The sequence below is a fragment of the Gadus chalcogrammus genome, chromosome 14 (assembly GCF_026213295.1).
Source record: "Gadus chalcogrammus isolate NIFS_2021 chromosome 14, NIFS_Gcha_1.0, whole genome shotgun sequence".
Taxonomy (NCBI): domain Eukaryota; kingdom Metazoa; phylum Chordata; class Actinopteri; order Gadiformes; family Gadidae; genus Gadus; species Gadus chalcogrammus.
In genome coordinates this window covers 26,502,813-26,517,447 of record NC_079425.1, presented here as the reverse complement: position 1 = coordinate 26,517,447, position 14,635 = coordinate 26,502,813, and the positions used below count along the sequence as shown (strand labels likewise).

General features: G+C 51.0%; 1 protein-coding gene and 1 long non-coding RNA gene across 2 annotated transcripts in view; one reads left to right on the top strand and one right to left on the bottom strand.

The window, feature by feature from the left end:
- The first annotated feature begins 1,274 nt into the window (after positions 1-1,274).
- LOC130403412 (uncharacterized) lies at positions 1,275-2,660 on the top strand. Its single transcript, XR_008904099.1, has 5 exons — positions 1,275-1,358; positions 1,488-1,626; positions 1,763-1,922; positions 2,105-2,166; positions 2,302-2,660. It is a non-coding gene; the product is annotated as an uncharacterized LOC130403412 (long non-coding RNA).
- A 3,089-nt stretch (positions 2,661-5,749) lies between these two features.
- The window catches only part of LOC130403382 (protogenin A-like), a 26,781-nt gene continuing 17,895 nt past the window's right edge, over positions 5,750-14,635 (bottom strand). The window contains exons 11-19 of the mRNA XM_056607708.1: positions 10,445-10,540; positions 10,138-10,321; positions 9,566-9,693; positions 8,707-8,877; positions 8,225-8,392; positions 7,632-7,752; positions 7,285-7,450; positions 7,067-7,183; positions 5,750-6,568 (exon numbers count right to left, since the gene is read on the bottom strand). Of these exons, the coding sequence (XP_056463683.1) occupies positions 6,131-6,568; positions 7,067-7,183; positions 7,285-7,450; positions 7,632-7,752; positions 8,225-8,392; positions 8,707-8,877; positions 9,566-9,693; positions 10,138-10,321; positions 10,445-10,540 (1,589 nt within the window). The 3' untranslated portion in view covers positions 5,750-6,130. The remainder of the gene's footprint in view (positions 6,569-7,066; positions 7,184-7,284; positions 7,451-7,631; positions 7,753-8,224; positions 8,393-8,706; positions 8,878-9,565; positions 9,694-10,137; positions 10,322-10,444; positions 10,541-14,635) is intronic.

The window sequence follows — 14,635 nt, the reverse complement described above, 5'->3', positions numbered from 1 at the left end:
AGTCTGAGCAGCTTTTTGTTTGCCATGGTGGCCCTAACAGGGACAAAACAAAGCAGAGGCTGTCCCACTGGATTGTGGAGACCATAACGCATACCTACGGGACCAGTGGTCGCCCCCCCGCCATCCAGGGTGAGGTGACACTCAACCAGGAGCGTCTCAACATCATGGGCTGCCCTGAGAGGGGTGCCCTTGGGGACCATCTGTGCCGTGGCGTCATGGACGTCGCCTAGCACATTCTCCAGGTTCTACCGTGTCAACGTTGCCACTCCCCATCTAATGGGCGTGGTCCTGATGCCAAGCTCTGCTGTCTCCAGGCAGTCGGGTGAGTGCTTGGATTCTTCGTGATGTTGTTGGTATTGGCATGTTGTGCTTAATGCACCGCCTCTGGCGGTCAGTAAGGATGAAATAGAACGCAGAGTTACGTATGTAACTCCGGTTCTATGAATCCTGGACGACCGCCAGAGTTACAGGTCACTCAGAAGTCTTGTGGTTCGCGAGAAGATTCTGGGAACAGATCCTCTGTCGACACCGGGCTATATAGCCCATCCGGTGTCACGAGGGTCACAGGTGACTTTGTTGGTTTCAGTACTCGAACTGCACATGCAGTCCAGTGCTTAATGCACCGCCTCTGGCGGTCATGCATGATTCATAGAACCAGAGTTACATACGTAACTCTGCGTTCTAAGTTTTGGGTTCAGATTGCCTTTTCTTCCCACTACTTTCCTGAGCTTTACTTCTGACGGGGGAGTGGTCTGAGTGATCAGAGATGCATGCTGGGGTTTTGCGCTGTCTGAAGTCTAAAGTTCTGTGCGCCCCCCCCCTCCCCCCCCTTATGAACCAAATGTTTGAGGGGCCTTCGTGACGTCAGTTACGTGAGCTGGAATGTCCTTCAAGATGGTGAAAGGGACTCCCCCTAAGGTCAAACGCCCGGGCCAAGATGTGAGGGCTCCACCTCTCAGCAACTAGAACACAACTTCAGTCCTTTACCTGAGAACTATGGAGCACATCGTACTCCATCGTCCCTGGCTGACGAAGACCAGGAATCTGGAGGAAGACCAGGACTCTGCCTGCCAACAATAAGTACTGGTGAGTCTGCATGAACTGTACTGTTAACGATCAGACATGACTACCAAGGACCAGTTTCTTAGCCGACCAACTGCTATTGTTGGTTACCAGACGTTGAGGCTGTTTGTCCCAGACCAGGCCCCAGGGTGGAGGAGTTGATGGAGCCGTGCTGGGGACCAGCTGGTGAAGGAAGTCCCTCGTGGGGTTATTACGTCTCTAAAGGGACTATCACCCTCACCTCAATTTAATAGGCTGCTGCTGCTGCTGCTGCATCATCTACTTGGATTTAAAAGGTATGCTCTTGATTTCACATTCATTTTTAAAGTTGTAAAAAATGACTCGAACCCTTTGCCACCATTTCTATGTAAGGGCAAGTTGGAAAGAATAGAATAAATCATATTTCATCCTCTCTAACATTCCAGCCAGCACAGGTTCAAACAGGGCGTCTAAAGAATAACCTCCCCAGGGTTCAACTTCCCGGCTGTGTTACCAGACCAGGGGTCCTGGGCTGAGGAGAGCTGATGGAGGAGCCTGGAATCTGCCTGCCAACAAGTAGTACTGGTAAGTTTACTACCAGACATTACAGCAAACTACCACTGATGCCTTACCGCACAAACCACTGTGTTACCAGACTATCAAACTGCCGCTGTGATTGTGCGCATACATTGAGACTAAGCCTGTTTGTTACCAACATGAGGGCGTGGCAGATGGAGGTGATGGAGGACCTGCCTGGTGAAGGATGTCCTGCTGGACGAGAGACATCGACTCTAAAGGGACGACCACTGAGGAGAGAGAGCTAGAGCCGTGCATCTGGAAGGTGAATCTGGTGCCGACGGCCCTCTACAGGCCAGGATAAGGTGAGAGACATTTGATGGCTCCATCAAATGAGGTACGAGGTTTAACCCCCAAGGTCTCAGACTAAATGCATCTGAATTCAGAGTCTCTTTGAATAAGAGTGTGCTAATTGACCGAATGTTGTATCATGAGAATAATCCATGTCATCCATCTTTATAATGCGCGGTTAAACTGCTGTGTTCAGTCTGGGGCCGACGCACCTGAGCGGCACCCCACCTGCTCCTCTGCACAGCTGGACTCCTTCAGGTCAGTCGTCCTCTGCTGAAGATTTCATGGATGTTTTAACCGTTGGGTTATTACAACTGAAGTAACCCTAGTGATTACCTGACACTAATAAGACATTCATGTAGAATTTGTATTTTTCCCCTGGTAATGTTTCAGAGGGACAAACAAACGGCATCACAGCCGAGCTCATCGCTGGACTGGATTCATCTCCTACACTCAGACCTTCACCTCATGCTGCTCACTGGGACCCTCCTCAGGGCTCTCATTGGGACTCCCCTCAGGGCGTCCATCAGGGCTCCTCCCCTCAGTGGGGGGGCTCCTGCTCCCCGCAGTCGGGTGTTCCTCAGGGTACAGTGTTAGGGAGAGATCGTCGAGGTATCGGCTGGTTTCACGATGAACCGCTCCGATGGTTTCCACATGGGATGGATATCGGACACAATGCTTCCCCAAAATGTTTAAATGTGCAAATGCTTTTTGAAATGTGTTCTTATTGTGTTTGTTGATATAAAAATACAAAATATGCAACCTGGTTGTGTGGCTTCTTCAGTGTGTTGTGAGTTTACTGCTCTCAACGTCCTGGGTCGGTCGTCAAGTAACCCCCTCTTTCCTCAGCTTAACCCCCCCTCCTCACCTAAATCCCTCCCTCGTCTACCTTAACCCGCCCCTTATCCTCACTTGAACACCCCCCAACCTCAGCTTACCCCCCCTCCTCTACCCTCACATTAACCCCTCTACCCTCAACTTAACCTCCATCCCCCCCCCCCCTTACACTCACCTTATTACATTTACATTTAGCAGACGCTTTTATCCAAAGCAGTAAATTTGTCAGTAAGAGAAACAACCATCTCTGTCAGTAGAGTAAGTATGTTCATAGATCGCTAGGTTAACCTGTCATTTTAACTATCATATTTATTGGACAACAGTTTAGTATCGTACAATATAACTCTGATAACGGTGTTATGGATATTTCAGGGCTGGCAAACTGCCTCTGAGCCCTAATTTAAAAGGATGGCTGACCTATAGTAACAAGCATTACAAAAGAAATTAATTAAGGACAAGTTTCTATTTCTATAATTTTATTGAAACTAGAATTCCTCTTTCACAATTAAAGGCGGTATAAAACTGCTTACATTCAACCACTGAACCATTTGGGCCGGAGCGTCGATATAACTTGTAATTCAGACAAAAACAATATGGACCAAATATGTCAAGACATGGACACTGAACAAAAAAAATTCTTATTACAAAAGGTACATTCAATATTCAAGAGTCTGGTCCGGAGGGGGGGGCAGCGGCGGCTCCCTGAGTTCAACTGTGAAATGGCTGTCGCGCCGACCCCCTGAAACCGGCTGAAACCAGCTCGTCATGTTCTACTGCAGAGGGGAGGAGCCACACAAACCAGGCTCCGCCCCTTAAATTCACACATTCAGGAATGAACTTCCAGGAAACAAAACAAAGTGTCAGACATTCTTATCCGATGAGTCGTAGGCTATTTGGCATTCGTTATAAATATAAGGAAAAAGTAGAACGTAATGAGGTAGCATTTATTTAGCTTTACCATTCAGAGACCCAATCCAGAACCTGTAGACTCTGAAATCATGGTAGAAACAAAATCTACAATCCAGATTGGATTGGGTTTGGGGATTCAGTTGTGTAAACAGATTTGGTTTCCAGTAGACTGCGTCAAAGTAACATAGCTTATCTTCAGGTTGTGGACTGGGCCTCATACTTCTCTTACTTATTCAACTGCATCAAAGTGAGAGCACTTAAGTCAAACATGAACCCAGTTCTGACGTCATTGCACGAGAAATTGGACTTACGTAGCAATAAAACCACTAGTACAGCAACTGAAACATCCATCGCTGCTACACAAAATAAAGACTGTTCTTGAAAGGTGTTGGAAATAAATGATTTGTTCACAACCACACTTTCAAACATCTCCTGGCGGCTTGCAATGTCGTAGGAACACTAAGTAGTCTTTTAGTTTACAAAAACATCACTATACAAAAGGAAAAGCATCACAAAGAGACAGTGTGCTGTTTAATTGTTCTTTTGCCGATATGCAACGGTGACAAAATAATCTTTGGTTTTCATTGTTGCTTGTGTTGATTGTTTTTCCTTCCGTACAAACACATCGCGATTAATTATCGGATCGGATCCCAAGCAGCCCCTCTGATTGACATACATTCATGTGCATAGATCGGAACATCCAAGACTTTCAAACACATCACCAGGCTCAAAACTTGTTAAGAGTTTATAGTAGTAGTACCTTCAACAGGCCAATATGTACTGGCCGATATCGACCCGTATCTTCAACAAATGAGTGAAAGTCACTGAATGCCCATACATGACTAAACTGTTGCGACATAGGCTTGGAAGCGATATAATACTCTTTAACTGCATATAAATTCTGTCTACAATGTACACAAATCCACGCGCAACAGTGAGATTCTTTAAGGACGGCTGCGAGGGGACCTTCTGATTGGTGCGCTGATGCTGATTAGAATAAACCTCCCTTCTTTCATCATGGGGGGCCTTTGGATTCTTTTTGCCCTTTGAGAGAGAGCCCACGGCAGAGCTGATCACAGGGCAAGGGCACCGAGGTGCAAGGCTTTGATTGGGAAGCAGCATCTCAACTGATATGCTAAGCTGGCTTCCAACTTCATTCAACAAATACAAAAATGAAGCCAGTGACCAGCCGGTGGGACTTCAAAGAAATAAAATGGAAATGAGGCAAGCAAACAATTCTTTGGTTGATGGCATCTGCCACCGCAGCACATCACTTGATGAAGATGAAGACGATGATCAAACTAATCTCTACTGGACAGACAAGTGCTAATCTTCATCTACCCTACAGTAAAAACTACCAGGGTATTACTGCATGTACCCAGAAGCACAAACACCAGAGATCCCTCTTTAGGGAAAAGGTTTTCATGGTGTTTCATTCAATATTTATCTTTCTTCTCTGATTAAAGTCGCACATTTCTGCCCTACAATCATACGCTTCCTGACCCCCATGTGTGGGCCCCCCACTGAGAGAGACCCCCACGCTAAGGCCAGTTTGACGCTTTAAGGGCTGCTGGACTGCAGCAATTCAAGCACTTCGGTACGCATTCTTTTTATTTCAAAAAGAAAACTCAAACTAAAGAGTCTGCTGTACAGCATGCAAACGACTCACATAAAAATCAAAAGAGGAGTTCCATCTGAGAGGCAGGACCGGCCTGTAGAGAACCGGCAGGGGAATACATTCACTGCAAACATCTGAGTTATTACATATTAGAACGGTTTAGCACTGAGAAGATACCCTGTCAGCCATGTAGGAGCTACATGACTTTTCAATGTGCTAAACCTTGTTCCCTGAGCAAAAAGACAATAAAATAATTCGTTAAAATTAGGTAGTATAAAACAGGACCTGCAAGGGCGACCGCAGGCGGACGCAGAAAGAACATCTTCAAACGTAGAACTGGATAATACTGGCTCGTGGTGGAGCACCGACAACCCCCCCCCCCCCCACCCCCCGTGTTCCTGACCAGGGGGTCCAAACCCCCTCAGTCCCGTCATCAGACAGACGAGGAGGCACGCGGACCGATAAGTAGGTATTAAATACGTTGGGGAACGGCTGAGAGACGCCTCAAACACTAAGGGACTCTGGCGTCCATCGCTGCTCCAGTGAAAAAACTGCTAAGTACTGCCGAGAAATGTCAACATTCACATTCTTTGACAATCTTTTGAAACATTCATGGTGGGTGAGATTTCTCTTCGGAAAACGAGCAAACATACAAACAGAAATAAAAGAAAGAAAACATTCACTCAGAGGAGATGTTGAAGAACACATCCCAGCCGTGGTGACCTTGGTCTGCTTCTGTTCATTGTCTCTTAGAACAACAGCAAATACTGGGCAGCCAGGTCTCTGTCACGCTCTCTCTCACGCACACGCTCACACACTAACAATGATCAACAGTCACACGCTCACACACGCTGACAGTTACACACACAGAGAAAGTGCCGGCTGGGAGCCGTTCTGGGTCTGTTGGTACTGATGGCAGCTTATCTCAGCGGTCACCATTATCTTCAGGCCCGAATGGCGCAGCTTCTCTTCCTCCTGCTCCTCCAGCTCCGGCTCCTCCAGCTCCTGCTCCTCCAGCTCCTCCCGGCTGACCTCCGACCCCCCGCTCTCCTCCGTGCTGAGCGAGGCGGGCCGGCTGCGGAGGCCAGAGCAGAGGACGGCCATCTCGGTGCCGTCGTGGGAGTAGCGGCCGGAGTCGCCCGTGTCCTGGCTGCCCTCGCTGCCCGACGAGCCCTCGGTGTCGAGGCAGGGCCCCTGGGGGCCCGGGCCCCGGCGGGGGGACAGCTCCACCTCGTAGCACAGGGCCGTGGCCCCCTGGTGGTAGGACAGCGGCCTCCCGGCTCCGCTGGTCGGCACCTGATAGACATTAAGGGCACGGGTCAAACCACTGTAGAGCATGGGTCAAACCACTGTAGAGCACGGTCAAACCACTGTAGAGTACGGGTCAAACCACTGTAGAGTACGGGTCAAACCCCTGTAGAGCACGGGTCAAACCACTGTAGAGTATGGGTCAAACCACAGTAACGGACGGGTCAAACCACTGTAGAGTAGGGGTCAAACCACTGTAGAGTACGGGTCAAACCATTGTAGAGTACGGCTCAAACCACTGTAGAGCACGGGTCGAACCACTGTAGAGTACGGGTCAAACCACTGTAAAGGACGGGTCAAACCACTGTAGAGTAGGGGTCAAACCACTGTAGAGTGTCAATATAGTGGTAATCCGTGCACATTGTACTGTGACACATCATGTAGAGGACAAGGTGTTGGATCAAACGTCCCATCTGAGTCATTGGTAATCGCTGAAACCCTTTGAGGGAACCGTTCTGGTAGATCAAACGTCTCCTCTGGTCTCACCTGTATCTCCTCCACGTTCTTCTGGTCCCTCCTGAAGAACCCCCACTTCTTCTTCCTCTTCTCCTCAGGGAGGGGCTTCACCGGCCCCAGGCTGTTGATCATCAGGTCCGTTCCCCCCTTTGAAGATAAAGGAAAGTTAGGAATGTTAGGACTTAAATCTTTTCTCTAAACCGTAATGGCGACATTAAAGTGAGTAACCATTGAAGTTGTATTCGTACCTTGGCATCGATAAAGTGGTCTCCACTCATCATGGGCATCACAATCTCTTCATCTTCCCCCTGGGCTTCAGACCTCCGAACGCCTGCTCCAACCAGACCTCCACCCAGACCTCCACCCAGACCTCCACCTGTCCTCTCAGTGTACTTATCAGCAGCCAATAGTTTCCTGGACAGGAAGACAACAAACACATTCATGAGTCAGAAGCCCGACGAGAAACACGCAGAGAGAGGCGACCGGAGGAAGGGGCCTCCGCGAGTCTCTCTCCCACCATGAGGACGACCCAAGTATCTGCCCCTTGTGTTATTTTCTTCGTGAGTTATGTGTCGTGTGGTGTGTGATATATCACCTGCTCTGGCCTCTGCAGGCGATGATGATGGCGGACATGATGCAGAGCAAAGCCACGCACACGCCCACCAGCACGGCCGTCAGCGGTGTCTGGTTCAGGGCCAAGAAACCCTCAGAGGAAACTGCAAAGACGGGCGCACAGGTTAGCTTGAGTATCACCACACCGTCATCACAAACACCAAACTAAAGGGCCGGAAACGGGGGTCCTGTATACACTATGTTGCCCCTGATGCCCCCGGCTGTAACAGATGTAGTCACGCTTTAGGGTCAGTAGTCTATTGTCTCAGGAGCAGGAGCCTTCAGGCGGCCTGTTGGTCACCACAGGTGTTGAACAGGGAACTGCATCTCCTTCAGTAAGGGCAGGAGGAAATATGGTCTAGAACCTAACATGGTGACCACCTGTGTAGTCTACACCTGTGTAGTATACACCAGTGTAGTAGACTACATACTACACAAGGTGTAGTCTACACCTTTGTGGTCTATGGTGGAAGGCCGTAACTCCGCCATCATGGTAACTCAGCTGTCATGGTAACACGGCTGTCATGGTAACACAGGTAGGGCTCAGGCTCTTGGGGAGGAGGGGCCCCTACTGACCTGGGTTGTGCGGGGGGCCGTGGGCATGGTGGGAGCCAGTGTCGGGCCCCAGGGCCAGCTCCACGGGGGGGGAGAAGGGCCCATCACCCATCTGGTTGGAGGCCGACACCTTGACCAGGTACACCTGGCCGGGCTGCAGCCTCTCCAGCAGAGCCATGCTGCTGCCCCCTGCTGGTCAGAAACGGACGTTAGCTCCTGGTTTAGACATTCTATACATTTCATCATCTAGGTAGGATTTATTTATTGCACAATAAGTGATTTGAGACGTTTAGAAGCGACTTTCAGACACAGGTTTGTTAGATGGAGGAGCCAGGAATTATTTCACTGCAATTGGAAGGGTGGGGGTTTGTAAATTATGACTTTGATTATACTTTGTGGACGTAAAAATCGTAAAAAAAATATTGATACTATTTCAGTAATAAAAGTTACATAAATATGTTTTTGTGGATTCCAGCGAGTCTCTCTTGTGACGCATTGCTCACCGTCTCTCTGCAGCACCTGCCACTGGCCGGCGGCCCAGGCCTTCCTGGAGGCGTACAGGATGGTGTAGTGCGTCACCCCCAGCTGGTCCCGGGCCGGGAGCCTCCAGGACACCAGCGCCGTGGAGTCCTGCACCAGGGACACCTTGACCTGGGAGGGGGGCTGCGTCGGGGCTGGGGGGGAGCAGGGAGTCAGTATGTATCAAGGACACCTGGGATTCCAGGTACGATCACGAGGAGCGCCACTAGCAGAGCTAACAGAGGGTCTCTGAACATACAGTATCTATCAACACCCACGGGAGGGGCTGAACCCCCTGTAACTTCCAATTAATCCAGAAATGATTAATGCAAAATGGGTTCTATTAATTAATGAGAATTTGAGATCTTATCCGACATGTGTATAAATGTGTTGCATCAGTGTGGTGTGTATTGTGTGTGTTGCATCATTGTGGTGTGTACGGTGTGTGTTGCAGCAGTTTATTGTGTACAGTGTGTGTTGCTCATGGCGTCTCACCCTCGGGGAAGGTGCTCTGGTAGACCACGGGGCTCCAGGGTAATGTGTGTGCTGTGTGTATTGTGTGTGTTGTGTGTATTGTGTGTGTGTTGTGTGTGTTGCTCAGGGCGCCTCACCCTCGGGGAAGGTGCTCTGGTAGACCACGGGGCTCCAGGGTAATGTGTGTGCTGTGTGTATTGTGTGTGTTGTGTGTATTGTGTGTGTGTTGTGTGTGTTGCTCAGGGCGCCTCACCCTCGGGGAAGGTGCTCTGGTAGACCACGGGGCTCCAGGGTAATGTGTGTGCTGTGTGTATTGTGTGTGTTGTGTGTATTGTGTGTGTGTTGTGTGTGTTGCTCCGGGCGCCTCACCCTCGGGGAAGGTGCTCTGGTAGACCACGGGGCTCCAGGGACTGGACAGCTGGTCCAGGTGCAGCCGGATGGCGAACTCATAGCGGGTGTTGGGCTCCAGGTCCCGGACCACCAGCTTCTCTTCACTCCTGCACGGACACACTCGTTATCACTGCACTAAGGAGACCGTCCAGCAGGTGGTGCTATAGAGCCACTCCGGGAGCCGGCCCCTGCTACAGGGCCGTCTCTCCATTCAGAGTAAGGGCTGCGGGACTATAACTGGCTGCTCACGCTGGAAACACTGGCGCCCAGTGTTGGATCCATTTGTCAACATTTCAACTTTAACCTGACCCCCCCTCATTCCTTTAGGCAGGAACCTGTCCCCTGTGCTGTCCCCCGTCCTCGTGTCCCTGTCCCGTCCCCTGTTCTATATACTGTCCTGTCCTCCTGTCCCCTCCTCTGTCCATACGTCCCCTGTCCTGTCTTCCAGTCCTCCAGTCCTCTGCTCTGTCCTCCTGTCCTGTGTCCCCCATCCCCCTGTCCTCCTGTCCCCTGTTCTCTATACTGTCCTGTCCATACACCCCTGTCCTTACGTATGCAGGTAGAGCACCAGCGAGGCGTTCTTCAGCCCGTGGGCGTGGCAGCGGACGGTGTAGTTGAGGGTGCGGCTGGTGAAGGCGGGCCGGGCCCAGTGCAGGAACATGCGGCTGGAGCTGTTGGTCTGGGCGTGGAGGTGGTGGGGCGGGGGGGGCGGAGGCACCAGGCGGTCCCGCACCGCTGGAAAGAGAGGGGTGGAGAGAACAGCGTCAGGGTGGGTGGGGGCCAGGGGACTGGGGGACACTGGTGGACTGCAGTACCAGCGCTGGGGGGGGGGGGGGGGGGGGGGGGGGGAGGACTTACAGACACATCCGGGAGTGCTGACGGTCCGGTCGGCGTGGTAACCGTCTCCAAGGGCGTTGAAGGCCAGGATCTTCACGTGATACTTCTTCCTGGGGTCTGGGGTTGGGAAACAGAACCAGAGGGGAGGAGGACTTTAGCTGAAGACCCCGTGCAGAACGATAGACACACATGAGGAAACAACTCCTGCAAGCCCTGATGCTGCGGCCGGCTGGGCGGAGCCTCCATGTAGCGGAGGTAGGGAGGTTTGCTTCGGAGGCTGTGATTGGTCGGTGCCTAGGTGGTGTAACACCTTGCCCCATGCTGGGTGTGACGTCGTGTGACACGTCTTTTGGCCCAGCTCGGAGACAAACACCCTATAGCCAAGGGCCATCCGTCATCCTGTCAGCGAGTCTCCACATTGGATGACCCCCCCACACCACCCACCCCCCCCCTCCCTGCCCTGATTCAGACCTGCTGGCCTCGTGGTTCTATTATGCTGCAGCACAAAGCCCTCTGGAACCTTCTGGTCAGCAGCACTGACCGCTGACCAGACCCCCCACACCCACTAGGTTATTGTATAACTAGGCTATAGTTATAGTATAACTATGTCATGGTTATAGTATAACTAGGTTATAGTTATACTATAACTATGTTGTGGTTATACATCTGTTGCATTTCCCTGTTCATTGATGGGATACTGTAGAAGTCTGTGTTTTGTAACATCTGCCCTGATCTCTGTGAATGTATTAAAGATTTAACGCCGAGCACATTTCAGCCTGTAGCAGGAGGCCGTTAAAATGGGCATCTGCATTATCGTTATTATCGCTTTAATTAGTTTTGCCCTTTTAATGACGCCTCCGTTCGTTCATTATAATAATCTATAGTTCAGAACTATAAAATATAATCAATTATCACCGGGGCCCTTAATCTATTCCTACTCACGAGCCCTAGAACAGTACGACCCCCATAAATCCTTCAGACTTTACCACCAGAACCCTGAGCTGCAACATGTCGATGGTGACGGAGATATTGATCAGGGAGGAGAGCCAGGGGGAGGAGCCTGGTCCAGGAGCGGGGGTCCTGAGAGGAGGAGCTACAGTGAGGGGAGGAGCTACAGCAAGGTTCCTGAAGTACCTGGGTTTCTCCGGGCAGGGGGGGGCTGTTCTGTCGGTCAGGGAGTAGTGGTCAACAGAGCGACCAAAGGAAGCAGACTTCCTCGCTCCCGACACAGAAGCCTCTCAACCCGACCGGCACACGTCTTTATTTAGAGTTTGGCTCCTCCCTTTCCTGTCATGTCAGTTAAAGATCTCTGCTTCCACATGTGCTCCTCAGGAGAACAGTGGTTGGAACCGGGTCTCCACCTCTAGGGGGCCACAGTGAGCCCCCCGTCCCCCCGTCCCCCCCGTCCCATAATACAATGGCTCAGCGGAGGGGAGAGAGGGAGGGACACACACACACACACACACACACACACACACACACACACACACACACACACACACACACACACACACACACACACACACACACACACACACACACACACACACACACACACACACACACACACACACACACACACACAGGGAGGGGAGGGAGGCCATGACATCTGGGCCAAGACCTTTGACCCGAACTCTGGGCAGGCTAAATCCTGGAGAGAGCAGGGGGAGGGGGGAGGGGGGAGGGCTCAAACGGGGGAGGGTTGGAACAACAAAAACATGGCAGCGCCGAAAGTCAAAGTAATGAGTGTAGCGAGGACTCAGAATGCAAAGTGCAGAGTCACCCTGAGTGCAGAGTCACCACCCCCCCCCCCCCCCCGAGTCCCCCCCTCCACGCCCATCCTAGTGGGAGGGGCCACACATACCATGGGACCTACAGCAGGGTACTCCTTTAAAAACACTTTTCTTACATAACAGATGATTGATTGGGACTTTACAGACACATTGACGCAATAGCATCTTATCCTAGCTACCTCTGTTGTACAGGGGGAATGGGTTAACCTAGTTACTGTAGCTTTGGGTAAAAGCGTCTGCTAAACGCCATAATGTAAAATGTAAAGAATAATCTCAACAGATTCACTCCTTTAATCCGCCGCGAGTTGAGACACCCTCTGTGGACAAGTGTAGTGTGTCCTTGACACACTGCTCTGAGCGGCGTTCAGAGCGGCGTTCAGAGCAGCGGTCAGAGCAGCAGCCGTCCCCACAGCCTCAGGAACCTTCTCCACGCTCCTTTCCCAGATATAAATCTCAGAGGGTTCTGAGCCATCCCTTGTGTCTCTTTGTATCGGAGGACAGTTCCGCGCTGTCCGTGGTCTCCTGATGGACACGCCCCCTCAGAGAGGAGCTGGGCAGCGCTTTGTTCTGCAGAGAAAAGACGAAGGACCCCCGGACCCCCGGGGCCATGGAGCAGCAAGACCTCCCTGGGCCGTAAAACCACAGTACGCACACACACACACACACACACACACACACACACACACACAATGACCAACACACACACACACACACACACACACACACACACACACACACACACACACACACACACACACACACACACACACACACAATGACCAACAATCACACACGCTTACCATCTATCATACACACACACACATACACACACACACACACACACACACACACACACACACACACACACACACACACAGCATCCATCACACACACACACATACACACACACACACACACACAGTATCCATCACACACACACACACACACACACACACACACACTGACCAACACACACACACTCTGACCAACACACACACACACACTGACCAACACACAGCATCCATCACACACACACACACACACACACACACACCACTGACAAACACACAGCATCTATCACACACACACACACACACACACACACACACACACACACACACACACACACACACACACACACACACACACACACACACACACACACACACACACACACACACACACACACACACACACACACACACACACAGAGTAGCCGAGATCAGATGTAGTTCACTTTGTGATGAGTTAAATCGTGGGCTAGCCCAGCGCTAACCGCTGCTGCTGTGAGAGACTCATAACGTAGCACAGCGCAGTTAGCCGGATCGATGTAGCATATCACCACATGAGGGCTCGACTGGATCAGAGTCAGCAAGCAGGACGTGAGGCCACTGACAGGCCACCCAATGAAAGGCTCTCTGGGTCTGAACATCTGGGATTATGTCATTCTTTTGTACTCTAATGCTGAAGTGTTATCTACCGTAAACACCAACGTGCACCTCATGGCCCTGTGGTGAAGAGCAGAAACAGTGGAGGGGAGGAGGAGGAGGAGGAGGAATACGCACACCACGGATAAATCCTCTCCCTGCGGCCGTAGTGTAGCTGTCAGACCCCCATGCTCGCGTTTAGCCCAGCGTGTGCTCACGTGTATTCTGTGCATATGAGAAGACAGGCCCTCGTGCGTGGCCGGGCCCCTCACATGCATTCCTCTTTCCGGCCGGCCCCTCAATCACACGGGGCTCCCAGGCTGACCCCCCCCAGTGGAGAGTGTCGGTCTGTTTACACACAGAGAGTTAGGGGCTCTCCCTTTCAGGACGGAGCCACCGCACGTGTGTGTGTGTGTGTGTGTGCGTATGTATGTGTGTGTGGTTGGTTATGTAAGAGTTTAAATAAATAAAGATAATAATGGGTATGTGTTGTGGATAATGTTTAATAGCTACTATGAGTCTCTAAAAGGATTTATAAGATACTAGACCTGTCAATTTTTTTTAAATATTTTTTCAAAAACTCACTTTTAAGTCCTTGTAAGTTCTGACGTCTCAGATATATTTTTCACTATAAGTTCCATCCTAGCTGCTGTCCACAGACGCTCCTCCTCTGAGAGCCAACAGGAGGACACAGACCACATGGCTCAGGGCTGACTCAGAGAGGAATTCGGAAACGACATGTTTTTCAAAGCTAATAAAGCGAACTCTCTCCCTCCAAAGTTAAAAGCGAGAATGTGTTGGTGTTTGGTTCTGCGTGCAACCCTGGGAGCAGCAGGCTCCTCTCTATTCCCTCCACATGGGAGGTCAGAAGAGGGCTTTCTCCACCCTCTGTGGACTCAACTGAGCCCCTCCTCAACCCCCACCGTGAGCTGCTAAAACGGCACAGAAGCCTTTGGTTTGATTCCAACCCTTTGCCTTGGATCAGATGGTAG